This window comes from Protopterus annectens, chromosome 4.part0, assembly GCF_019279795.1.
Source record: "Protopterus annectens isolate FY-2018-M chromosome 4.part0, PAN1.0, whole genome shotgun sequence".
NCBI lineage: Eukaryota > Metazoa > Chordata > Ceratodontiformes > Protopteridae > Protopterus > Protopterus annectens.
This window is the reverse complement of record NC_056733.1, coordinates 953,230,416-953,257,729: the sequence shown is the minus strand read 5'-3', so window position 1 is coordinate 953,257,729 and position 27,314 is coordinate 953,230,416. Positions and strand designations below refer to the sequence as shown.

General features: G+C 46.3%; 1 protein-coding gene across 1 annotated transcript in view; it reads left to right on the top strand.

Annotated features, from left to right (window-relative positions):
* LOC122799695 (ankyrin repeat and KH domain-containing protein 1-like) overlaps positions 1 to 27,314 on the top strand; it is a gene marked incomplete in the record, with an annotated part of 3,928,199 nt that overhangs the window by 578,630 nt on the left and 3,322,255 nt on the right. Inside the window, 1 exon segment of the mRNA XM_044068930.1 lies at positions 18,188 to 18,335. Within this exon segment, the coding sequence (XP_043924865.1) occupies positions 18,188 to 18,335 (148 nt within the window).

Sequence of the window (27,314 nt, the reverse complement as noted above, 5' to 3'; positions counted from 1 at the left end):
CATCTTGTATCCCCCTGGCGCACTGACGTCAGGGAAGAAGCGACAGCAACTGACGCCGGACCAAGACTTTGGAACTCAGGCCGACTGGGGAACCGCCTGACAGCAGGATAACCCAAGTGTAATGACTGCAGCAGTGTCTACACTCAAACATCTACATTTATGGTAGGTACAAAACTGTACTTTCTCCGGTCCTCAGTGAGGAGCTTTCTCAGCTCCTGATGCCTGCTTCAGTGGATTCACAGGCCGCTACAGAGACCCTTTCAAAGTCTGGTATGCCACAAGACTCTTTAAAGACTAAAGAGCCTGTGGATGTCTTTACCTTGGATGGGTCCGGAGCCGCTGAACAGGCACCGGCTTCCGAGGAAGTACTTTGCACTACTGATACTAGACACAGACTTTCACGTTTTCAAGGCCCAGGGTATGAACTACACCCAAAAAATCGACCCAAGCTCAGGCACCTGCTTCCTTGCTTCAGTCTCAAATGCTTAAAATGGTGGAAGACCTTATGCTTATTAGGGGAAGTCAGGCTTACCCCGTCCAAAAAAGATTTGTCCCCAGTAGTTTTATCTGAACAGGAGTCGGATGTCTCTGATGCTTTTGAATATAAAGACATGCAACCTCGCTCTGCTTTTGAGGATTCTGTTGCAGAGGAATCCATTCTTTCTGCCTCTCCACCCGAGGATTTTTCATTTGGGGAAACCCTTTATACTTTAATGGAGCATTTCCAAAGGGAATGTCAAGACTATCCTGAGTCAGAAGAGACCCTGGGAATTCTTAGATTTACCACAGCACAGACCTTTCGCCATTCCTCCTGTCCTGGATGATGTGAATTTTTTATGGAATCCAGTTTGACTCCTGACACCCTTCCTCCTGCTTCCAAGAAACCTGACCGGTACTACAGAGTCTCCGTCTCTCTCAAATTCTTCAAAATTCCTACTGCTGACCCAGAGGTTATCTCTCAAGGATCTAAAGGAATTAAAGCAACTTCAGCTAAATTTCTGAAGACTTCTTACAGGTCCAGCCTCTGAGATTCAGTAGGCATTGCCCCTCCAAGTACTGGTCCTTTCCTGCCCCCTCCAGGCCAACTCAGCCCAGACCCAGGGGAAGCAACCCCCCCCCCCCCCTCTGACTGCAGCCTCTGGGAATGCAGAGATCTAAGCAATGGAGTTCTTCCTCTTCAAAAACAAGGAGTGCAAAGTCACCCCTTTATGGTAAGAACTCACAATGACTTTATACCTATACCCCTTATCTCTGCCCACCTGCTTGTGCCCCTAGGGGGAAAACTTTCCTTCCATGCAAGCAACTGGGCCTCTATTACCAACGACCGATGGGTCCTCAACATAGTGTCCCAGGGATGCAGATTTTATTTCCACACTCTGCCAACCCTGAAAGGGTTGCCATATCTTCCTCCAAACCAATGGATCTTCCTGGTGCCCAGAAAAGAGGGTACCTGACGTCCATTCCTCGAGCTATCCTTTCTAAATACCTTTCTGGTGATGATAAAACTCAATGCTCACCCTCTAGCAGCTTCTTCCTATACTTGCCAAGGATGCTTGGTTAGCCACCCTTAGACGCAAGAGGCCTACCTACACATCCCGATCAGGGAATCTTGCATGAAATATCTACGCACTTTCAGTTCTCTGCGCTTCCCTTTGGCTTATCCACTGCTCCCAGAGTTTTCACAAAATGCCTGACTCCAGCCATTGATTTTTGCAGACAAAGAAATATTCAGATTTACCCCTACTTAGACGATTACCTGATTCAGGCAGACAGGAAAAGCTGTTACAACACTTTACCTTTGTAAAGGACCTACTCCCCTCCCTGGGGTTTACTATCAACGAACATGTCAAAATTAGTCCCCTCACACGATTGTATTCCTGGGAGCAAGCCTGGACACAGCATCCCAGATGGCATTCCTTACTCCAGAAAAACAAGCCTACCTGATAGGCTACTTCTCTCAACTAGCCACCCAAGCCCAGTTATCCGCAAGGAAAATCCTGCAAGCGCTAGGGTTCATGGTCTCCTGCATTCTACTCATTCCATATGCCAGACTGCATATCAGGAAACTGCAATGGTACCTAAAAACCTTTGGTGCCAACACTCTCAAGACCTGGAAACTGTCATACCAATGATACCTTGTCTAAGGACAGATTTTCTTTGGTGGGCAGCAGCATGCAACCACAAGAGACTTCCCTTCTCACAACCCCACATCGCACAGACCATCACCACAGACTCAGACTATGCCTGGGGTGTACACCTGGACGGCAGGTGTATTCAAGGCCATTGGAGCCCAAATCAAATACATCTGCACATCAACCAAAAATAGATGCTAGCTGTTCGGCACACCCTGACAGCTTTCAGACTCCAGCTCTCCCCGGGGCTTCTACTGATCAAAACAGACAATACCTCAGTCATGTATATCAACAAGCAGGGAGGGACTCGCTATTATCCTCTCTGCAGGCTTGCAATGCCCCTTTGGCACGCGGCCTCAGCCATGCAACTGCACCTGCTAGCACAATTCCAGCCAGGCTTCCTAAACTCTCTGGCAGACAACTTAACCAGAACCCTGCTAGACCCACACGAGTGGCAACTAGAACTCGGAACCTTCACCCTTGTAACCCAGAAATGGGGCACCCCGAAGGTGGACATTTTTGCTTCCCACTACAATCAGCTCAGCAAATTCTGCACCAGGCAACCTCACAGCAAGGCCTGGAAAGTGGATGCTCTATCCTTCCAGTGGGTAGACCTCTCTGTATATGCATTTCCCCCTCTACCACTCATTTCAAGGGTACTGCTCAAAATAAGGGAGAAAAGTGGGCAATCCTGATTGCCCCAGACTGGCCACGCCAGCACTGGTACCCACTGCTGTGCAGCTTGTCACCCCTGCCACCATGGCACCTACCTCAGATCCCAACACTCCTGACCGAGGAATGGATATTTCATGCATCCCCAATTGCAGACCCTCAACCTGGCAGCCTGGCTTTTATTCCCTGATCTCTCCTCAAGCTGCCAGCCTAAGCAAACAAGTCCTAGATGTTATACGTGAGGCCAGACTGCGCAGCACTAGAAAGTCGTATGCTGACAATTGGAAAAGGTTTTGCACCTGGATCCAGACTAAGGGAGGCGGAACAGCACAGCCCTACCCAAGTCTCATCCTGGATTACCTAGCAGACCTACTAGACAGGGGTCTATACTTCTCTTCTATTAAGATGCATGCCTCTGCCATCTCTGCTCATTACAGCACATAGCCACCTCTCTTTTAGAAAAACTGAAATTGGTAGTCCACTTCGCAGCAGGGACAGAGGTCAAGGCCATATCCAAACTATCTCCAAATGGATAGCACACTGCATCCATTTCTGCTACAAACAACATGTGGAAACAGCACCCAAAGGGGGTCAGGGCGCATTCCACCTGGGCAACCTCCACCTCTGCAGCTTTTCTCAGAGGGGTCCCTGCTAGGGACATCCTGGAGGCTGCAACATGGACATCTGTTCATACCTTCACCAAGCATTACCACCTGCTTATCTTCTCCAATCCAGGGCAAGCTTTGCCACTGTAGCCTTGCAGGGCATCCTAGCCAGCCCCCAGTCTTTTTGACTGCCTCCACTTTTTTTCTTCAGCTTTGGGAATCAACCCAAATGTGGTGACTGCAACAGTGAAACACAAAACCTAGTACAGTTGTGTACACTTACTATAAATGTAGATGTTCGAGAGTTTTCACTGTTGCAGTCCTGGTTTCCCCCCTCCATCTCCCTGGTCTCTCTTTTCCTCTCTCCTTGCTGGGAATTTTTGGTGCTTACTTTCTACTGGTGGTGGCGATCTTCGTGTTTCATTGTTGTAGTCATTACATTTGTATAATCTGCTGGCAGGTTGCCCTCAGTCAGCCTGAATAACAAAGTCTTTGGTACTGCGTCAGTTGCGGTCTCCTCTTCCATGACGTCAGGGGTATAAAACATGCAGCCGACGCCTTTTTAATCGGTCTTTCTTGCCGCATGGTGCCTGAAGCAGTTAGCAAGTGCTGGTCGGCAGACTCCTGAAATTTCCGTTTTCAGAATTGAAGTCTTCAAACTAAAGCAAAGTACCCCATTGGGGAAACTTTTTCTTGCTCCTTACCGATGTCGTTAAAAGTTAATAATTGCATTACTTGTGGGAAGCAAATACCTCAAGGATTTTCATTTGTACTGTATTCCTTGCCTAGGCCCTGACCACAATGTGCCTGGCTGTCGGTTTTGTGCTAAATATAACCAACGCACTATTAAGCGTCTGTATGTTTTTGCTTCTAAATATTTTGGTTCAAGATTTAACTATCCTGAAATGTCATCTGTTAGCAATCAGACTACTGTAGTTCACAAAAAACGCAAGGAAAAAGACATACCGTCTAAGCCAGTCGCCGGTTCGCTGGTACTCTGGTACTTTCACAGCCCCTGATACCCGCTACTTTTGAGTCGCCAGCCTCTACCAAGACCCATTCGGAGTCCGGTATGCCACGTGATTCTGCAAGTATTGTACCCGTGGATGTGTCTCCCTTGGATGGGTCCGGAGCTGCTGAGTAGGCACTGGCTTCTGAGGGTGTTTTCAGGCCTCAACATTTGTATATTAAACCGACACCATCAAAAACAAGGCCAAAACCAACTTTTATGTCTATAAAAACCGACACGAGCCATGTGCTCAGGCCCCTATGCCTAAAAGAACAAATGATTAAAATGGCTTGAGGATATGATTACTTGATCACTGGGTCCCAACCCCCCCCCCCCGATAAGAGGCTTAGGCAAGGCACCGACTGAGTCTTCAGATCGGGTTTCCATTTCTTCTGATTCCTCTTCTGATCTGGAATTTTCTATTCCACCTTATGAGGACTCTGGTGCAGAGGCATTTATCCCTTCTGCTTCTCCTCCTGAGGATCTCTCTTTGAGAGACTGCGTACTTTAAGGGAACATTTTTCACAGAGTCAGGACTTCTCAGAATCAAAAAAGAGATTTAGGGATTTTCTTCCTCAGCATAGGCCTTTGGCAATGTCTCCTGTATTAGACATTGGACGGTATCCAACTCTATTCAGTTGCATACAGTCTGCTCAGAGGTGACCTGTGCCTGACATACAAGGCCATGACCAACCCGGAATTAATGGACATGCTCCACCTCAAAAAATCCAAATCCACCAGAACCACTAGAGCAAGTGACTTAAACCTTAGCACGGATATAAATAGGACGTGCTGGAGGGATAGATTTATCACCCAGAGACTCCCCATGCTGTGGAATAAAATCCCGGTCCATGTGAGGCAGAGCACCTCGCTGGCTCTGTTCAAGAGAAATCTTGACCGGTGGATGGGAGATCGTAGGTTTACCCCGGGAATCATCTCTGTCACTGCTGGACAGAGGCACAACAAACTAATGGGCATATTATTTCTAACATAAGGGGTGGTGTAAGCCACATAACTTTGGGCTAGGCTTATAAATGCCTTAGGGCAGATAGCCTAGTATAAACCTATGAACCTATGTGTTCTCTGAATTGAGCATTGCTCCTGATTCCCTGCCTCCGGCTCCTAGTAAGCCCGACAGATATTACAGGGTTCTTGACTCCCACAAATTTCTTTTCAGAAATCCTGCTGCTGACTCTGAGACTGTTTTTCAGAGTCCCAAGGGTGTTAAGGCTTCTACAGCCAAAAATCCTACCCCTTCTGATAGAGATTCCAGGGCGCTGGGTAGGTGGGGAAAGAAGGTTTATACGTCTGCAACCTTGACAATCAGGGCTTTAAACTGCCAGTTTCATATGCTTAAACATCAACAGCATGTTATGGGCTTACTGAAACAAAGTGATTATTTCTAATTGTGTGGAAAATAGTTAAAGGATTTATTGCATTCAGCAGAACAGGTTGGAAAGCATACTTTGCAATGTGGTTTTGATTCCTTGGAGGCCTCTTGCAGGGCCGCCGTGACTGGATCTGTGATAAGAAGGCATGCCTGGCTCAAGGAGCAAAATCTGCCTGATCATGTTGCAGCTAAATTGTTGGATGCCCCTTTACAGCATGACAGTCTGTTTGATAATAAGGCAGAAGAAGTTTTAAAGAAAATGAAAGACAAAGCTAAATCTATGCAAACTAAAAGATTTCTTGTGAGTGCAGCCTCTCAGGTTCCGTAGGCACTGGCCTACTAAGACTTGGTCCTTTCCTGTGTCCAACAGAGCCATTCAGGGCAAACCCAGGCACTCCAAAGGCTCCAGATATCAATCACAAGGATCTTACAGGTCAAAGCATTGGGGTGCCTCCACCTCCAAATCAGGAGGGAACAAAGCACAACCCTACAGTTAAGTCTCAATGACTTTCCTCTTATCTCCAAGCACTTGTCTTTTGGCAGCCCCCTTGGGGGGGGGGGGGGGGGAACTAGCACTTCATGCTCAAAATTGGCATTTAATTACTCTGGACAAGTGGGTATTAAACAGTATCCCAGGGGTACAGATTTTGTTTCCACACGTTGCCAATTCCAAACGGATGGCCAGATCTGCCACCAAACCAGTGGGCAGAGGCCCAGAAACAAGTAATGTCCCTCATGGATATGGGGGCTATTCAACCAGTACCAGAAAGGAAAAAGGACAAGGATTTTATTCAAGACTTTTCCTGGTACCCAGAAAAGACAAATGGTGTCCAGTTCTGGAGTTTATTTTATTTTTTATTTTACATTTGTTTACCGAGCTAGTCTAGCTGGATATATGTCCATTTTCAGTAGAGGCCTGGGGAGAAAAGCTCCACACATAACAAAATAAGGCAGACAGACAAGGTGTTAATAAAGACGTACAGTAAAATAGAAATATAAATCAACTTGTTAATAATATCAAGGTACATTTAGAATTCAAATAGTATAAACTCAAATACAATATTCTGTTGGTTTAAAAGCAATCTTCCTAATATAAAGGTTATGCAAAGGCATCAGTCATATAGATAAGAGTTAAGGCTCAGAAGGGAAGAGAAGTAGAAGGAATATGAAAGAGTAATATAAAGGGGAGGAGGCAGGAGGCAAGAAGAGAGGAAAGGAAGGAAGACAGGCAAGAGGAGGTGGGAGAGATGGTAGATGTAGGTCAGAGCAAAGAAGGACAGTAAGGGAAAAGAAATCAGGGTAGAAGCTAGTTTTAAGCAGAAAAGAAGGGTTAAAGGTATAGAGAGGGTGGGGAGAGAGAAGTTAGCCTGGTGTACTACAGGAACAAAGCCAGTGGTTTTGGAAGTACAGTTTAATTTGTTGTTTGAAGAGAGATAAGGAAGAGATTAGAGTTAACTCTTAGGGCAGGGAATTCCATATTCTGCCTACAGTATTGGTGAAAAGAGTCACCAGCTACGTTGTGGGTCTTTATTGGTTTGGTCATGAGTTTGCAAGAGGAACGAAGAGAGGTGAGATTGTTGTAAGGGAGTAACAGTTGTGATAGTATAGGGGTGTTACTAGGTTGGTACAGTAATTTGTGGGCAATAGAAAGTTGTGAGTTCATAAGATAGTTTTGTAGTTCCAGCCAGCCTAATTGTTTCAAATTGAGGCAGTGATGGGTTCTAAAATGGTTACCAGAGGCGAAGCGGATAATGTTATAGCAAGTTGCTAGTTTGTTTAGGTTAGTTTTCTTAAGGTTGGTGAAGATAGAGGCATAGAAGAGAGTAGATATAAGATGGGAGTGAGCAATAGTAGCTCTGGTAGATGGGGTAAGAAATTGTTTAATACGGTATAAAGATCCTATTTTTCTGTTAACTGATTTGATGGTGTTGATGTGTTGGTCAAAAGAGAGTGTGTTATCAATGGTTATTCCTAGTAGTTTAGTTGTGGAGTCGGGAGAGATGACAGTGTTGTTGTTTGAGGAGATGGTGAAGTTTAGTGGAGAGGTACGAGTGGTGGGGGTGAAGAGGAGAAGTTTGTTTTTTTTTAGCATTGAGAAGTAGGTACCGTCTAGTAAACCATGTTTCTACAGTGTTAAACATAGATGTTATGTGATCCTATCTCGCCTACATTCTGACTGATGGGTTCGGAGCCGATCCCTCGGCTCCGACTCTGCACGCTTATGCTATAGAGCGAGGCCTCTAATTGGCTGAGCTATCTTTATCCCAGGATGCACCACCACTAATCCCCCAGATCTCGTTTGCCACTTACAGAGCTTGGACGTGGTCTCAACATTGGCTGGGCTAAGTACTATATTTATAGTCTTTTTTCCTGTCAGTATTTCTCTCATTTAAACCCAAAAGCTGTTTCTTGTTGTTTCATTGAGTTTTGAATATATTTTCCTGTCAGAGAAGGTTCCGTTTAAGTTAGAGGGGCCTTCCCCTGTACTAACTACTTTAGTGGTTGTGTGTGGGTCAAGTACCCGTTTGAGTTAGAGGGTCTTGACCCTCCTTGTTTTTCCTTTTCTCTTTCTTACATTGTGTAAAAAAAAAAAAAAAAAAAAAGGTTCTTTAGTTTAATATTTTTCAGAGTTAGTGGTTTTGTTCCTGTGTATATAAACTCTTAATCTACTGTTGTGGTCTATTTTTTGTACATTATGTCTAAAGAACATAAACCCTCCGGGTTTAAAAAGTGCATGAGGTGTGGGTTCAAAATGTCCATAACGGACGACCACTCGTATGCCTATTGTCTTGGCGCCAAACATCTGCAGGAATCGTGCAGTGTATGCCATGCGTTTTCCTCCAGAGTCCTCCAGGAGAGGAAAAACAAATTAATCCTCAAAGGATTAATCAAGCCTTCTTTTGAGGAGGCTTTGTCTTCCTCTCTGTCTCCTTCTAAAAAGAGGAAAGCGCCGGCTCCGACCAGTCAGTCGGATCTGACGGTTAAGAAGACTAAGCAGACTTCTCCATCGGCTCCACGGACTTCGGAGCCGAGGTCGGAACGGTCTGCCTCGATGCCTCCAGCCTCGACCCCTCTGGTTTCGGAGCCGAGGTCTGGGGCATCGAGAGGCGGGTCACCCTCATCGGCTCCACTGATATTGGAGCCGATAATGGTCATCGGCTCAGACACTTCCCCCTCGGAGCCGAAGTCCTTATCGGCACCGAGGGAAATTTCTTTGAAGGTTTCCTCGGAGCCGATAATTGTTGAGTCCTTTCGGAGCCGGTCCCCGAGCCCTTCGGAGCCGATGGAGAAATCGGTTCGGGCCCGATCGGTATCCTCGAGATCTTCCAGGATGTCTGATTCGGACATCGACAGGGTGCTCCTTCGACTCTTCCAGTCTCCGGTGTTCCAAAAGATGGTTTCGGCTCCAGCCCATTTGGCTTCGGAATCGATGGTCCACTCCCTTACTGTACTTCCTCCTCCAACAGCTTCGGCACCGTTGGAGCAGGTGTTGGTGGAACCAGTGGAGGTGTTAGGGTCAGGCCCGACCCTTGCTCCGACTCCGGCTCTTGGGTCGGAGTTCAGTGCACGGACTTCTTCCTTCGGCCCTGGGGGGGGAGGCTTCGGGATTGATACTTTCGGTCCCAAGTCTCCCTCTTGGTGCATCGGCGGCGGGAGTACTGTCCACTGTCGTGGCCACGGAGGGGGGACCTTCCCAGGATTCTGGTGGTCCCGCCTTCAGGGCTATGAGGAGTGCGCTAGCTAAATCTTCATTGGCTACCTCCACAGTTTCCCCATCTCCTTCCCTACATTTGGAGACTGGGTCGTTGGCAGTCCCCCTGTCCGCAGACAGCGGAGCCCCTGGGCCTCAGGTTACCCCCGCTGGGGTTTCTCCCCCTCCTGGAGGTCCTTCTGAAGCCTCTTCGGAAGAGCCTCCCAGGAAGAAAACGTGCAAGAGGAAGCACGTTGACTCCCCTGACGAGTCTTTGACATCTGACACTGATCTCGATGATGCAGAGGGGTCCCCCAAGTCGTCCTCGGATGATGTCTCCTTTGCAGACATCCTGGAAGCCCTAAAACAACGAGGCGGCTGGCAGTCCAAACCTCCCTCTGCTGATGAGTCTGTGTTCCTGAAGGCCTTCGGGGCTCAGCCCTCCGCCTCCTGGGTGTCTCCGCCCTTCGAGCTCTTGGATTTGATCTGTCGAAGGGCGTGGGAACACCCAGACTCTGTGGAACCGGTGCCCGCTCGTCCAAACAAACTTCTTTCGGCGCCCACAGATAGAGAGTTCCTTACAAAAGGTGTGGCTGTGGATGCTATGGTGGTGGCATCTGCTACCCAGCAAGATGTAGCAGAGGCTTCTACGTCCGTCCATCCTCCTAAGGAGTCTAGGAGCATGGATCGGTACGGCAAGTGCACCCTTAGTTCAGCGGCCTTTACTCTGAGGTCTTTGAACTACCTGACGCACTTTACGAGATTCCAGAGGGATCTGATTAAGGAGCTATCCGATACCCTCTTAGGTAACCTGCCTGAGGAGCTGGCCCAGACGGTTGGATCTCAGCTGGCTACAATGTCGTCCATTTCGAACTCGTCCATGAGGCTCATTTCGTATGCGGCCGAAGGGGCGAGTAGAGCGGCGGGTACAGGCATTGCTCTACGGAGACAAGCCTGGCTCCACCTGTGTCATTTCGAGGAGGCCTTCAAGTCTTCATTCGCTGACGCCCCCTTTGATGGGTCCTCCCTGTTTGGGCCCAAGGTGAAAGACACACTTACCCGCTGTGAACAGGAGGGTAAGACTCTGACTGCCGTAGGGGCACGATTTTCCACTCCCTTTCGGCCTTATCCCAAGGCTAAAAGAGGAGGGAAGATGTGGTTCCGTAGATCGCAGAAGTCTTACCCCTCTCAGCAGGAAGGTTCCCCCTCCAGAGGCAGAGGAGGGGGAAATTCATCAGGAAGATGCCGTCCCAGAGGCGGCAGAGGCCCCCGCAACACTGGAGACCGTGAGTCCTTTCGTGGCTCTTCAGCTTTTCATAGTCCCTGAGGGATTGCCCGACTGTGCTGCTCCGGAGCCAGTCGGGGGTCGTTTTTCAAAGCACCTGAAGGCCTGGGAAGGGATCACTCAGGACCGATGGGTACTTCGAATTATCGCCGGAGGTTACTCCATCCCATTCTGCTGTCCCCCCCCCCCCTCAGTCCAAAAGAATCCCGGACCCGCCACCCAGTCAACGGGATACTGCAGCCTTAGAAATTTCAAAGCTGCTGCCAAAAGGAGTCATCCAACCGGTCCCCGCAGACCAGATCGGATTAGGGACTTACTCAAGATTCTTTTTGGTGCCAAAAAAGACCGGGGACTTGAGACCCATTTTGGACCTAAGCAACCTAAACCGTTCAGTTAAGAAGTCCAAGTTCCGAATGGTCACTTTACAAACCATTCTCCCATTGTTGGAGAAAGGTGTTTGGATGTGCTCCATAGACCTCAAGGACGCGTATTACCATATCAAAATACATCAAACGTCCAGGAGACACTTGCGCTTCAGCCTAGGAGGCAGTCATTTTCAGTTCCGTGCGCTGCCCTTTGGTCTCACCACAGCCCCCAGGGTGTTCACCAAATGCTTGGCAGTAGTGACTGCTCACTTGAGGAGTCTAGGATTCCAGGTGTTTCCGTACCTAGACTACTGGCTTCTAACTGCCACCTCCAAGCATCTACTTCTACGGAGCCTGCAAGCCACAACATCACTGGGCAATTCCCTCGGAATCACCTTCAATTGGCCAAAGCCTGTGTTACGGCCATCTCAAAGAATAAGATTCATAGGGGTAGAGATAGATTCAAACCAGATGCGAGTCTATCTACCTGCAGACAGAATTCAGACCATACAAAATCAGGTTCGAGCCTTACTCCCTAGGTCCAAAGCCCCAGCCAGAATGGTCCTGCAGCTATTGGGATCGATGTCTGCCACAGTTCTGCTAGTTCCCTTGGCAAGGTTACACATGAGAATCCTCCAGTGGCTTCTTTCAACTCAGTGGTCCTTTCAGGAACTCCCTCTCAATCATCTAATATGGATCACAGAATCTTGCAGACGGGACCTTCGCTGGTGGCTAGTGTCCTCCAATTTGGATCAGGGACGACCCTTTGTTCTTCCCCTTCCGGCGGCCACTTTGACCACGGACGCCTCCCAGACGGGGTGGGGGGGGCATTCCCTGGGCAGGTCATTCCAGGGCAAATGGCACCCGGAAGAGACCCCTCTCCACATAAACATCCTAGAAATGAGGGCAGTACTCCTGTCCCTTCAAGCCCTTCACGATTACCTCCCTCAGGACGTAATTGCTGTTCACTCAGACAACATGTCAGTTGTCTGGTACCTGAACAAACAGGGAGGGACCAGATCCTATCCTCTTTGCAGAGAAGCGATGAGAGTCTGGGAATGGGCAGTCTCGACCAAACGCTTCCTAGTGGCTACTCACATATCGGGCAAGTCCAATGTGATAGCCGACAGATTGAGCAGAACCATCCTCTCTCCTCATGAATGGTCTCTGAATATGACTATGACAAGGCAGATTTTCAGCGAATGGGGAGTTCCGTGCTGCGACCTCTTCGCGACTCCTCTGAATGCGAAGTGCAAAGAATTTTTCTCCCTAACCCCGGCTCCGGGGAAGAGCCCCATGGACGCATTAGTCCATCCTTGGCCCACCGGCCTGCTTTATGCCTTCCCTCCAGTTCCTCTCCTACCCAGGGTAATTCAAAAGGCATCTCTTTTAGGGAGCAAGATGATCTTAATTGCTCCTTACTGGCCTCGTCAAGTCTGGTTTCCCTATCTTCGGAAACGTGCTCTGGAAAGTCCATGGTTCCTGGACCAGGTCCCAGACCTACTGATTCATCAGTCGGGACTACTACACCAGTCCCTACACACATTAAAATTGACGGCCTGGCTCCTCCTCTTCCGACCATAGTCAGGAGACATGCACTGGACCCAGATGTGGTGCACATATTGTCTTCAGCCCACAAGTCTGCTACGAAGAAACTGTATTCTAGCAAATGGAAAAGGTTTGCTATCTGGGCTCAACTCCGGGCCTGGACCCCATTTCTACTCCCGTGGCAGAAGTACTCAAATTCCTGACCTCTTTTCAACCAAGGCTCTTCTGTTTCTACCATCAAAGTACAATTGGCAGCGATTTCTAATTTTCATGAATCCATAGACCCACCTTTAATGAGCAACAGGTTGTGTAAGACCTTCTTGAAAGGTGCTGCTCTATTAAGACCTCCGATTTCTCATCCTGCACCTCCATGGGATCTCGATATAGTATTACGTGCCTTGACTTCTTTCCCCTTTGAACCGGCAGCTACCTGTGATCTGAAGTTTCTATCATGGAAGACAGCCTTTCTAGTGGCAATTACTTCAGCCAGAAGGGTTTCAGACCTTCAAGCTTTGTCAGTGAAACCCCCGTACTTGGTTTTTCATACAGACAGGGTATCCCTCAGACCAAATCCTTCTTTTGTTCCTAAAGTCTGTTCTACTTTATGCTTGCAACAGTCGTTAGAGCTCCCAGTTTTTTTCCCAAAATACTCCAATAAAGCAGAGTTTATTTTCCACACACTAGATGTCCACAGGCAGTTACGTTTTTATTTGGATAGGACCAAACAATCAAGCAAGACAGATCAGTTGTTTGTGTCCTTTGCAGAAAACAAATTGGGCAACGCAGTCACGAAGGTCACTATTGCCAAATGGATCAGGGACTGTATTACTCAAGCTTATATTTATTCTAACAAAGAGCTTTCCACCTCTGTCAAGGCTCATTCTACAAGGGCTATGGCTACTTCGGTAGCATTTCATTCTAAACTTGCTATTGGTGACATTTGTGCTGCGGCTACATGGTCTTCCCCCGCACACTTTCATTTCTCACTACAAATTAGATGTGGCATCTAGAGGACGAGCTTCATTTGGTTCCACAGTGCTCAGGAGTGTTTTCCAATGAGCCACCCGGGATTTAGGCGCTAGGGACGCTGTCCCATCAGTCAGAATGTAGGCGAGATAGGATCACATAACATCTTTTAGTTATGTACTCACCATAACTTCAGATGTTTGGGATCCATCTCGCCTACATTCCTAATAACCCACCCTCCTTCCCCCTTCCTTGGAGATCAGAGGATATCAGAAGGTCCGAATCCTGTTGTTTCATCATGAAACATCTAACAATGTTATATAAACAAGCTGTGCATGAATGCGGACAAACAAGATCTGGGGGATTAGTGGTGGTGCATCCTGGGATAAAGATAGCTCAGCCAATTAGAGGCCTCGCTCTATAGCATAAGCGTGCCGAGTCGGAGCCGAGGGATCGGCTCCGAACCCATCAGTCAGAATGTAGGCGAGATGGATCCCAAACATCTGAAGTTATGGTGAGTACATAACTAAAAGTTTGAGTTAGTGAGATTAGATCTGAAGAGGAGGATGCTGAACAAATGATAGTGGAGTCGTCTGCGTATTGGATGCAGGTAGCTTGAGGAATTATAGAGTGCAGATCATTAATATAGAGGGAGAAGAGGAGAGGACCAAGAATGGAGCCCCGAGGGACTCCAATAGCAATGGGGAGTAAGGAGGAGATGTGGCTATCCCAAAGAACGGCTTGTCTGTTATTAAGGTAGGATGTAAACCATTTGATGGCAAGGCTATCAAATGAGAGGGATTTGAGAATGCTAATTAGAGAAGAGTGGTTGACCATGTCAAAAGCTTTTGAAAGGTCAATGAAAAGGGCAGAAGAGAATAGATTATTGTTGCGATTGTTAATGGTATCTACAAAGGAAAGGAGGGCAGTGGTGGTGCTATGGTGAGGTCTAAAGCCATGTTGACAGTTAGCTATAATATTGTGAAGAGAGAGGTATTGTACAAGTTGCTGATGAATACATTTTTCCATAATCTTTGCTAATGGAGAGAGAAGAGCAATAGGTCTGAAGTTGGAATAGTCAATAGAGTTACCTCCTTTGTGTAGAGGGATTATATGAGAGATTTTCTAGATATGAGGGATAGTTCCCTCTTGGATGGTCCTATTTATGAGTACAGAAATTGGGTAGGCAATTTCTTTGGCTGCTTTTTGCAGAAAAAGGGAAGGGAGCTTGTCAGCAGACGGGGTACACGGTTTCAGTTTAAGAATAAGTTTGAAGATGGATGAGGTAGAGATGGGTTGTAGAGTTCTCAATTCTAAACACGTTCCTGAACATTCCAAACTTCAAAATGCTGACTTTACAACAGCTACTGCCTATGTTGGGCAAGAATGCCTGGATGGTAACTCTTCCTGGATGGTGACTTGAGGCATACCTGCATATCCCAATAAGGGAATCTTGCAGAAGATACCTCCGCTTCAAAGCAGGCTTTTTGCATTAACAATTCTCTGCACTGCCGTTTGGCTTATCGACTGCACCCAGGGTATTTATAAAGTGCCTGACAAAAGTAATTTTATTTTGCAGACAAACATTCAAATTTATCCTTATCGGGACGATTCTCATTCAGGCAGAGGACAAGGACACTCTTCAACATCTGGCATTTGTAAAAACGCTTCTAGCATGCCTAGGGTGTACACCATAAATGAAATCACAACTGGTACCCTCTCAAATTATTACATTCCTGGGTGCAAGCTTGAGTACAACTGCCCAGATGGCTTACCTCACACCAGACAAATTCAATTGACATCAAGTGGCAACAAAAATCCAGATGTCTTCAAGACAAATTCTGCAAGCTTGGGGGTTCATGGCATCCTGCATTCTAATTCCATATGCAAGACTGCATATGTGGAAACTTCAATGTTATCTAAAAAGCTTATGGAGTCAACATTCACAGCCTGGAAACAATGATTCCTCTCATTCCCTGCCTGCGACAGGAGTTTCTTTGGTGGGCAGAGACATGTCACCAAAACAAGGGACGGACAACACCACAGTTATGTGGTACATAAACAGGGGGGTACCCACTCCTACCTTCTTTGCAGACTAGCCATGGCCTTGTGGAACTCAACCTTGACTTACCAAATACATCTTCAAGCTCAATTCCTGCCAGGAAAGCAAAATACTCTGGCAGATGACCTAAGCAGAAATTTTATGGACCCACACGAATGGAAACTGCATCCACAAATCTTCAGCATGTTAACACAAAAATGGGGGAGCCAAGACATAGTTTTGGGGAGAGGCAAATAGATCTATCAGTTGGACAAATTCTGTACAAGAACTCAGCACAAAAAAGCATGGAAAGTGGATGGTCTGTCTTTCAGCTGGAAAAACCTATCAGTCTATGCCTTTCCCCCTCTGCCTCTACTCTTCAAGGTCTTACTAAAAGTCAGACAGGAAAAAACAAAAATGATTCTAATTGCTCCAGACTGGCCTCGCCAACACTGGTACCCACTCCTAATGGATAATGTCGCACCTTCCTCCGTGGTACTTGCCTCAAACACCTCAATTATTGTCAGCAGAACTATCAAATTCTGAGCACACTGCTCCAAACTCTGAATCTTGCAGCATGGCTAATGAACTAATTTCACCAACCACATCTCTCAGTAAACCTGTGATGGATGTCATTTTGGAGGCCAGAAGGCCTATTACTAGAAAATCTTGTGCTGATAAATGGAAGAGATTCTGTGCTTAACCTGCCAAAAGGAATAGGCACAGCAAAGCCCAATATTCCTCAGATTTTGCAGTACTTAACTCCGATGCTTCTCAAGGGCCTATCTTTTTCTTCATTAAAAATTCATGCCTCTGTCATCTCTGCTCATTACAACACAGAGCCTCACCTCTTTTCTCATCCCCTGCTAAAACAGTACCTCAGAGAGGCCAAAAATTTAAGGCCTCCCAGGAGAGCGCCAACACCTACATGGGACATCAATTTTGTGCTGGAAAAACTCACCCTACCTCCTTTTGAACTAGCAGCAACTGCAGATATAAAATTTCTTTCTTGGAAGACTGCCTTTCTTTTGACAGTCACTTCAGCTAGAAGGGTTTCAGAACTACAGGCTCTCATGGCAGTGGAGCCTTTCATTATTTTTTTACACGGACAGGGTGGCCCTCAGGACCAATTCTTTTATGCCTAAGGTGGTATCCAGTGTGGCTCTTAACCAGACCATTCACCTGCCAACTTTCTTCACAAATCCGCATAACAAGGGGGAGCGGATTTTGCATTAATTGGATGTACACAGACAACTAAGATTCTACTTAAACAGGACAAAATCTCTGAGCAACTACTGGTGGCATTTGCTGCAGAATCAGAAGGGAAGGCTATATCAAAGCTGACTATTTCTAAATGGATAAGCCATTGCATTTGTTTCTGCTACTTGCACCAAGGTAAACCTGTGCCCAAGGGGATCAGATCCCATTCCACCAGGGCGCTCTCTACTTCCGCAGTTTTTTTCAGAGAGGTCCCTACCAGAGACATTCTAGAAGCTGCTACTTGGAGCTCAGTTAATATATTCACAAAGCATTACCATTTACCTCTCGTCTAAATCCAGGGCAGGCTTTGCCAGTGCAGTCCTGCAGGGCCTTGTAGCTGCTCCTAAAGCTGTTTAGTTGCATCCTCCCATCCATAGCTTTGGGATTCTACCCAAATGTAATGACTAACAGTGAAACATGAACAACATAGTACTGTTGTGTATACTTACCATAAATGTAGATGTTAGTATATTCAGTGTTGCAGTCTGGATTACCCACCTGCCAGCCCCCTTTCTATACCTTTTTTTTCCTTCACTATACTCAAAAGCCTTTGTGGTGTATTTGCTTTTAGTTGAAGGTAAATTTTGTGTGTTTTAAAGTGCATTTATATATTCATAGTTGTATATGATTTTTTTTCCCCATTTGGGGGGCACCTGACATCTGGGGCAAGATAAACTGATTAAAATGGCGTCTGCTGCATGTTTTATATACCTGACATCATGGAAGAGGAGACAGCAACCGACGCAGGACCCAAGACTTATTCAGGCTGACTGAGGGGCAACCTGCCAGCCGATTACCCAAATGTAATGATTGCAACAGTGAATACACTCCAACATCTACATTTATGGTAAGTGTACACAACTGCACTTAATTACACCATAACCTAGCTCCCTGTTTGGGGGTTCCTTACAAGGTAAGAAAAACTGATGTAATGGCATCGGATGCCTGATTTTTTTTATACCACTGACTACCTGACGTCAGTCCTGGAGCGACAGCAACCAACGCCAAAATACTAAGCCTCTGGTATTCTGGCTGACTGGGGGCTACACCTGGCAGGATAACTCAGATGTGATGACTGCAACAGTGAATACACTCTAATGTCTGCATTTATGGTAAGTGTACACAGCTATACTTTATACATGTGGGCAACTGACTGTGTAGAACTAAACATTTTATCTTTGAATTTTGGGACCAGTGTATTAATATCTAGTCTCCCTTCCAAGGTGCTGCTTGCTATGCATGCTAATGTAGAAGATCGTGGAATAAAGGGAGATATTACACCTTTGATGGCAGCTGCCAGTGGAGGGTATGGAGATATTGTAAAACTGCTACTTGTTCATGGAGCTGATGTGAATGCCCAGTCTTCAACAGGTTAGTAAGAGATGTGCATTTCTTAAACAGTGTGAAATTATGTGCTATTGCTTCTAAAGTGATTGTAGTGTAATACTTGGTACCTCTTGAGCTTAGGAATGCTAACCTCTCCTCAGGAACAATGGTGCTTCCGGCCCCCCCCGAAAAACATACTTGAAACAAATATTGTTAACTGTTGAACCTTACAGACATAATGCGAGAATGTAGTGCATACATCTTTGCACTGGTACTAATATTCCCATTCCAGCTCATGAATTAATAACTGAGTAACCACATTGTACATGCATTTTTTTGTATATTTGTGAAAATGAGTGAGATTTCTGTATCTGCTCAGCAGCTAGTGTACAGGAGATTTGTTAATCTAGATATGCTTAAAAATGAGGCAACCCAGCATGTTGGCATGTTAGCTTACCTATCTTGACAAAGCTTGGGTAATCTGACACTATAACATCTTTGGTTGTATATTGGGTAGACTTATGGAGAGTGTTCTAAAGTGACACACACACACTCAGATGATGCATTACAGTACTGTCCTAGTTGTGCATTTATGTCCTTCCTGTAGCTTTTGTGGTGTTACTAACAAGTGAGAAGAAAGGGGTATACCACTAGGGATAGAAGTACATTCAGCCAGGATACCTAACACTACCCATATTCCTTTCTCATATGTTCATCGGAGATAACTAGGGTAACTGCTCAGGGGCCCTTACACGCCCTGATTTTATCCAGTACATGTCCCCCTAAAGGAGGAGGAGGGCATAGATTTGTGCCTGTGCATAGAGTGTCTTGCTGAACTTGACTGTCTGCAAGGGATATATGCACTACCCTGGGTGTGAAATTAGATTCCCCATCCATTGATCCAAATCACATTTGAAGACTCCCAGGGGGGAAGGACTGTGCTTAATGACTAAGTAGCCTCTTTCAAAGAAGGGGGGCGGGGCAATGTCTGAGACGCATTTGTCTCACAATGTGCACACCATATAATCAAAGTACATAAAAGCTATGTAGTCTGTAAGGGACCTTCAAGGATTAGGTACCTCAGAACTCTATTTTTGTCACCAGCACAAACGCTGAACATTTGATGTTAAGTTGCCTATCTCGCCTTCATTGCTGGTTGGGATGACTCTGCCATCTTCTATAGCTCGAGAGCTGTTTACTGGCTCGAGGCTACCCCTTATCCCATGATGCCTAGCGCTAGCTATCCAGATCTCGTTTGCCGCTTCAGCTGCGAGGTGTCATTTTTTTTGGCTCAGGCTTGGATTGACTTTGTTATATAACTTTTTTCTGTGAAAGTCTTTTTTCTTGGTAGGGTATTCTAATTTTTAGTTTTATACTTGTGGTAGTTGAGTGTATTTTTTTGTAGTCCTCACTCCCCTCTTAGAACTTGTTTTAATTAGAGGGTTCTACCCCTCCCCATCCTTATTCTTGTCAGGTTAGCCGTTGAGGTTAGAGGCTTTCCTTATACTTTCTGGTTAGGCCAGCCGTTTGAGTTAGAGGCTTCCTAAACAAACAAAAAAAAAACAAAAAAAACTTTAGTCTGTATTGTATTGTACTGTACTGTCTGTTTTTTTTTTCTGTAGACTGTATATTGCTTATTAGCCAGTGTTGTCCTTTTAGTTACAGGATGTCTAAAGAATCCAAGGTGTCTGGGTTCAAGAAGTGTGACTCATGCTGTCAGAAAATGTCTCTGACAGATGGGCACACTTCTTGCGTCTATTGCTTAGGTGCTGTGCACCTGCAGGACTCTTGTTCTATCTGCCGTGCATTTAGTCCAAGAGTTCTGCAGGAGCGTAAGAATAAGCTTATTCTTAGGGGCCTTTTAATGTCCCAGGATTCACTGGCCAAGACTCTGCCTGTGAAATCCCCAAAATCGTCCAAATCGTCTGCTCCAAGTGTGGAGCCGTTTTTGGTTCAGACTGTACCTGCTACTTCGGTTCTGGCTAGAACCGATAAGACAGTCTCCCTGTCGGCTCCATCATAAACTTCGGAGCTGTCACGGAGCCACAAGAGGTTGAGGTCATCCTCTTTAGAATCAATTAATTTGGCTCCTCAGTCTCCCCCGCTTCAGAGCGAGCGCAGTCAAGGTAATCTCACTCCTTTCGATCCTCTAGGCTCTCGGATCACTATGTGGAGAGTGGTCAGTAGGTTGCTTAAGTCACAGGCACTTGCAAGATGTTGTCGAGCCCTCCTCAACAGGTGTCTGCTTTGTCCACGTCTGTCGATGTTCCTCCTCCACCTCCATTGAGCTCTGAGCCTGAGTTCGTTTGGGTTTGTGTAGTGGAACTGTCGGCTTCGATAACTTTCTCCTTCTGTTCAGTCGTCCGCTCCAATTCCCTCTGTGGTGCCATCCGTCGAGGGATCTGGGCGCCGGGACTTCCTTGTTGGCTCCGAGGGGGCGAGTTGCATCAGACCCTTGTCCGACCCCGTTCTCCCCCTCGGACCTTCGGCGCAGGTGAGCTCTGCTCATACATCGGCCTCGAAGCAGTCTCCCTTGGTGCGGAGAAGGATTCCGATTTCTTCTGAACCGGACCCTTTTCTGCATCATGGCAGGGACGCCTTCGATGTCATGAGGAGTGTGCTGGCCACTGAGGTGAGCTCCATTATCGGCCCTATCCCCTGTAGTGCCTGTGCCAACCTCTGCTCCTCCTCCTCCAGACCCCAAGCGTGGGGAACCGGCGCTCCAGGGCACCCCATTGGGTGTTTCCTCTTCTTCCGAGGCCTCCCCTGACCATTCAGAGGAGCCGCCTTGTAAGAAGTGCAAGAGGAAGCACATTGACTCCCCCTGAGTCTCACTTCCGATACAGACTTAAATGAGCAAAAGTAAAGCAGCAAACGAGACCAAGTAATATAACGTTTCCAGACAGCTCAGCAGTGAGATAGACGACATGATGCAAATAAGATGTCCTTCAAGGATGCATCTGCAGTCCTTACAAATGGGTTGTCCTGTCGTCAGGCAGCCCCTCGGTCGGCCAGATTCCAAAGTCTGGGTCTGGCCTCGGCTGGTGTCGCACTTCACCCGACGTCATAGCTGCAGTTATTCGGGTATAAAGGCATCAGCCGACGCCGTCTTCCTCAGTCTTTCTTGCCGCGTTGCGCCCAAAGCAGAAGCTGTTCGCAAGTGCCGGTCTGTCAGAACCAGAGATTACTACTACCGAATACTTCAACTACTACCGAAGACTTCTAAAAAGCTAAGTACCCCGTTGGGGACTCTTTCTTGCCTCAGCCGATGTCAGAAAAAGTGAATAACTGTTTAACTTGTGGGAAACAAATACGTCATAAAGATTTCCACTCTTACTGCTTACCTTGTTTAGGCCCAGACCACGACGTAGCAGCTTGTCTAGCCTGTGCTTCTTTTAACCGACGGACGCTTAGACGTCGGTCGGAATTTGCTGAGGAGTTTTTCGGCTCCGATTTTGCTTACATTATGCCGTCGGATCCTCCGACTATGCAAATATCTAAAAAGTGCAAGGAAAAGGACCGACACTCGCGGTCCGCGGTTTCGGCCGAAACCGCAGTTATGCCAACCGCGAGTGTCTGTTTCAGCTGAAACCGAGCAAGCGGTTCTTCCTTCAGCCGAAAACTTACCTCCTACTGAGGCCTCTTCCATCCTGGTGGAATCTGCTTCTGAAATCCCACCTGCTCTTGCAGTTTCTCAGGAATTATCTGACACTATCCCCTTGGATATTTCTACCCCTGCACGTGGAGCTGCTAGGCCACCTGCAACCATGTCCATTAAGGCCTTTGCCAGGGCTAAAGCAGCTAAAACTACTAAATCTGTGCCTGCTAAGACCCCCTCTCACAGGCCTAGCTCTAGTTCACAAATGCTTAGTCTAGCAGAGGATCTCATTTCTTTAATCCGGGGATCCCAACCTCACCCAGACAGGGCCTCTCACCCACCTCCAGAGAAGAGGCCTAGAGCAGAGTCCCCTGAGCCAGTTTCTACAGATGATTCCTCTGATGATTCGGATAATACAAACCCTCCAGAGGCTCCTTTCTCCCCTTATGAAAACTCTGATGTTGAGGAGTCCATTCCTTCTGCCTCTCCGCCTGAGGAATTTTCCTTTGGGGGAAACCTTGCATGCTATGAGGGAACAATTTCAGTGGCAGGGCCAGGATTTTTCAGACTCTAGAAAAAGGCTTAGAACCTTTCTGCATTTACCACAACATAGGCCTTTAGCCATACCTCCAGTTCTCTCTGTTGTAGATGATGCATTTAATGATGCTTGTACTGCTCCTGATTCACTACCTCCGGCCCCTGCTAAGCCCGATAGGTACTACAGGGTTCCGGACACGCATTACCATTTGTATAAGGCTCCTTCTGCAGATCCCGAGACTATCTCCCAGGGACCTAAGGCTGTAGCAGCTACCTCTGCCAAAAACCCCCTCCCCTCTGAAAGGGAATCCAGGTCTTTAGAGAGATGGGGTAAAAAAGTTTACACTTCTGCTACTCTTTCAGCTAGGGCCTTGAACTGTCAATTCCACATGATCCAGTATCAAGAATTTATGCTAGACCAGTTAACCAAAAAGCTGTCCTCGGAAGAACCATTAGACAAAAAAATCTGTTCAGGAAATGGTACATAACATTCAGCAAGTCAGTAACCATTCCTTAAAATGCGGCTATGATGCACTGGGAGGCTTCCTTTAGATCAGCCATGACTGGCACAGTTATCAGAAGGCATGCATGGTTAAAAGAGCAGGCCTTACCAGACCATGTCAAATCAAAACTACTAGATGCCCCCATGGACAAGATCAATTTGTTTGGCTCTCCTGCACAACAGGTGCTGAAGAAGATGGAAGAGAAGGCAAAATCTGTCCAGACAGTGAAAGATTTCTTACAGGTCCAACCTCCAAGGTTTAGCAGGAATTGGCCCTCCAAGAATTGGTCCTTTCCAGACTCCTCCAGAGCTCAGAGAGGTAGGAATAGGCGTTCAAGAGGCAGAAGTCAATCCAGGGGTGCCTACAGGGGACGCCAGTGGCAAGGTAACAACCAGCGAGGTGCAGCCACAGACACAGCCACCACCACTACTACAGGACAATCACAGTGACTTTGCTCTAGCACCGCCTACCAGGGAACAACTAGAAGCACCCTTGGGCGGGAAGCTAGCTTTATTTTCAGTAAACTGGCATTACATCACAAGAGACAAGTGGATTTTGCAGACAATAGACCAAGGTTACAGGTTTCACTTCCATACTCTACCAGGGAAGAGAGGAATGCCAAACCTACCTCCAAATCAAAAGGCAGAAGCTCTAAAACAAATAACTCTATTATTAAGGATGAGAGCTGTGGAAAAGGTACCATCTGTGGAGCAAGGACAGGGATTTTACTCCAGACTCTTCCTGGTACCAAGAAAAGAAAGCAAATGGAGACCTATTCTCGACCTGTCCGCTTTAAACACATTCCTCATTGTTCCAAAATTCAAAATGCTGACCCTACAGCAGCTTCTTCCCATGCTGGGCAAGGAGTCTTGGCTGGTAACTCTAGATCTCAAGGAGGCATACCTGCACGTCCCCATACGACCAAATTGCAGAAGATACCTCAGATTTCTTGCAGGATCAGAGCATTATCAATTCTCAGCATTGCCCTTTGGCTTATCTACTGCGCCCAGAGTGTTCACGAAATGCCTGGCATCAGTAATTGCTCATTGCAGGCTTCAGGGAATTCAAATCTACCCTTACCTGGACGACTGCCTGATACAAGCGGACAACAAAAACAAGCTAGCAGAAGACTTGAAAAGGGTCATTTACCTACTACAAGCCCTGGGATACACAGTCAATATAAAAGTCAAGGCTGATACCATCCCAAAGGATAACCTTTTTGGGTGCAGAGCTGGACACATCGAAACAAATGGCATTCCTAACAGTAGAAAAACAGGAGCAACTCCCTCTCTACTTCTTGGCATTAACAAAGCAGAACCATCTAACAGCAAGAAGTCCTGCAAGCCTTGGGTTTCATGGCATCCTGCATAATATTGGTTCCACATGCCAGACTGCATATGAGAAAGTTACAGTGGTACCTAAGGAATTTATGGTCTCAGCACAAGCACAGCCTAGAAACCCAAATTCCAATAATTCCATGCCTGAAGCGAGAATTCCAATGGTGGGCTCAGGCCTATCAATCAAATAAAGGATTGCCCTTCCACAACACTCAACCAAGCCAAACCATCACAACGGACGCCTCAGACCTCGGTTGGGGGGCCCACATGCTGGACAGGTGCATACAAGGTTTATGGACTCAAGACCAGCTGCACCTACACATAAATCAAAAGGAAATGCTGGCAGTAAAACTGGCAATTCAGACCATTTCTTCGACAAGGTCAACTGTTGATAAGGACAGACAACACCACAGTTATGTGGTACATCAACAAACAGGGCGACACACATTCGTACCCTCTATGCCGGATGGCAATGGACCTCTGGAATGTGGCCCTGAGCTACAACATTCAGTTACAAGCAATTTTTGTACCAGGAAAAGAAAACATTCTAGCAGACATACTAAGCAGAACTACCACGGATGCCCACGAATGGATGCTGCATCCGGACATCTTCAAAACCATTACAAGAAAATGGGGACTCCCACAAATAGACTTATTTGCATCCCCACGCAATCACCAACTAAAGAAATTCTGCACAAGGACATACCACCCACTTGCTTGGAAGGTGGACTCCCTGTCCTTCAGTTGGAAAAACCTGACAGCATATGCATTCCCACCACTTCCTTTGATGCACAAGGTGCTATTGAAGATCAAAGAGGACCGTCCAAGGATCATTCTGATAGCTCCAGACTGGCCAAGACGACATTGGTACCCATTACTGAGGAGCATGTCTCTGGAACAAATATGGCCCCTACCCCTTGTTCCCTTGCTGTTAACACAGAACAACTACAACACCCTGCATCCAAACCTAAAAACACTGCAGCTGACTGCCTGGAAGATTGCATAAGAACAAATAACCCAAATTTATCCCAAAGGGTTAAAGACATTATCTTGGAGGCTCGCAGACCCTCAACAAGGAAAAAATTTTCAGCAAAATGGAAAAGATATTTCATTTGGAGTACTGCAAAAGGAGAAAAGGTGTCACTGGTAAACATAGCCAACATCCTGGAATACTTGGCAGAGCTCTTCCACAAAGGCCTGTCCTATTCTTCCATTAAGATTCATGCATCAGCTATTTCAGCAGAATACGACTTGGACCCTCCAGTCTTCTCACATCCTCTGCTCAGGCAGTTTTTGAGAGGAATTAAAAATGTAAAACCACCTAGGAAGCCACCATTGCCAGCATGGGACTTGAACTTTGTGCTAGAAAAATTGACACTCCCTCCTTTCGAACCAACAGCAACAGCAGAATTACAATACTTATCTTGGAAAACTGCTTTCCTGCTGGCAATCACTTCAGCAAGAAGGGTATCTGAGCTACAGGCATTAATGGCAGTACAGCCCTTCCTGATCTTTCATCAAGATAGTGTCCATGAGAACAAATCCTACTTTTATGCCTAAAGTGTTCTCCAGAGTATCTTTGAATCAGGCTATCCACCTACCTACATTCTTCCCCAACCCACAGAACAGGGGAGAAAGACTGTTGCATACCTTGGATGTACATAGACAATTACGCTACTACCTGGACAGGACCAAGGACAATAGAAAAACTGACCAACTACTGGTAGCATATGCAACAGGAATGGAAGGAAAAGCAATTTCAAAACAGACAATCTCTAAGTGGATAGGAAATTGCATTAGATTTTGTTACTCCTACCATGGGAAGAAAACTCCAGAAAACATCAGGCCTCACTCTACAAGGGCTACAGCCACTACCACAGCTTTTCTACGAGGAGTGGCTACCAAAGACATTTTAGAGGCTGCTACTTGGAGCTCCGTGCATACATTTGCCAAGCATTATAATTTACCTTTATACTCTAGATCCCGAGCAGGTTTTGCCACTGCTGTTTTGCAAGGGATCCTAACTACACCATAATTTTTATTTCTCCTCCTCCCCCAGTTTGGCTATGGTATTCTACCCATTTGTAAGGACTGCAGATGCATCCTTGAAGAACATAGTACAGTTTTGTACCTACCATAAATGTAGATGTCCGATAGGAATGCATCTGCAGTCAGGATTACCCACCCTCCTTCCCCTCTGTGGTACTCCTAGGGTATTTGCCCATCTTGTAGCTAGCTGGGGGAATCTATTATGGTGTATTTGTTTGTATATATGTACATACATGCTTATTTTTTGTTTGCTCTCTACTATTTGGAATCATTTGCATTTATCCAAATTTAGCCTTCCTAGAGGGCACCTGGCATCTGGGGCAAGAAACACCGAGGAAGATGGCGTCGGCTGATGCCTTTATACCCGAATAACTGCAGCTATGACGTCGGGTGAAGTGCGACACCAGCCGAGGCCAGACCCAGACTTTGGAATCCGGACGACCGAGGGGCTGCCTGACGACAGGACAACCCATTTGTAAGGACTGCAGATGCATTCCTATCGGACATCTACATTTATGGTAGGTACAAAACTGTACTTTTCTTTTATTCCACAGCAGGAAATGAGCATTAAAACAAATCCAAATGAAGCTAAAATCCAAACAGGTTCAAGAACAGACGTAGAACACAAGTGCTTTTGCTCGGAATATTCTGAGCTTTCTCAAGTGAATCAATTAATTGCTTGCAATCAGTGTTTAAATACACGTAGAAAATAGATTAAATTCTTTCAGCAGCTTTAAAGTGACATTTGCTTTTTACTTAAAAACCAGCTTCAAGAATTCAATACAAATTAAATAAGTAAATAAATATTCATATACGGTCTAAATGCTGAATGCTGCATTGTGCATTAAGAGCCATTCAAACATCTAACTTGCTTGTTTTGTGTGTAATTTAAAAATAAATACATTATACACCAAATGGTTCAAAGATAAAACTTCTCATTCATTGTTTTGCAAAACGTACTGCAATCAATGCATTTAAAACTACTATCATCCTTCCCAAA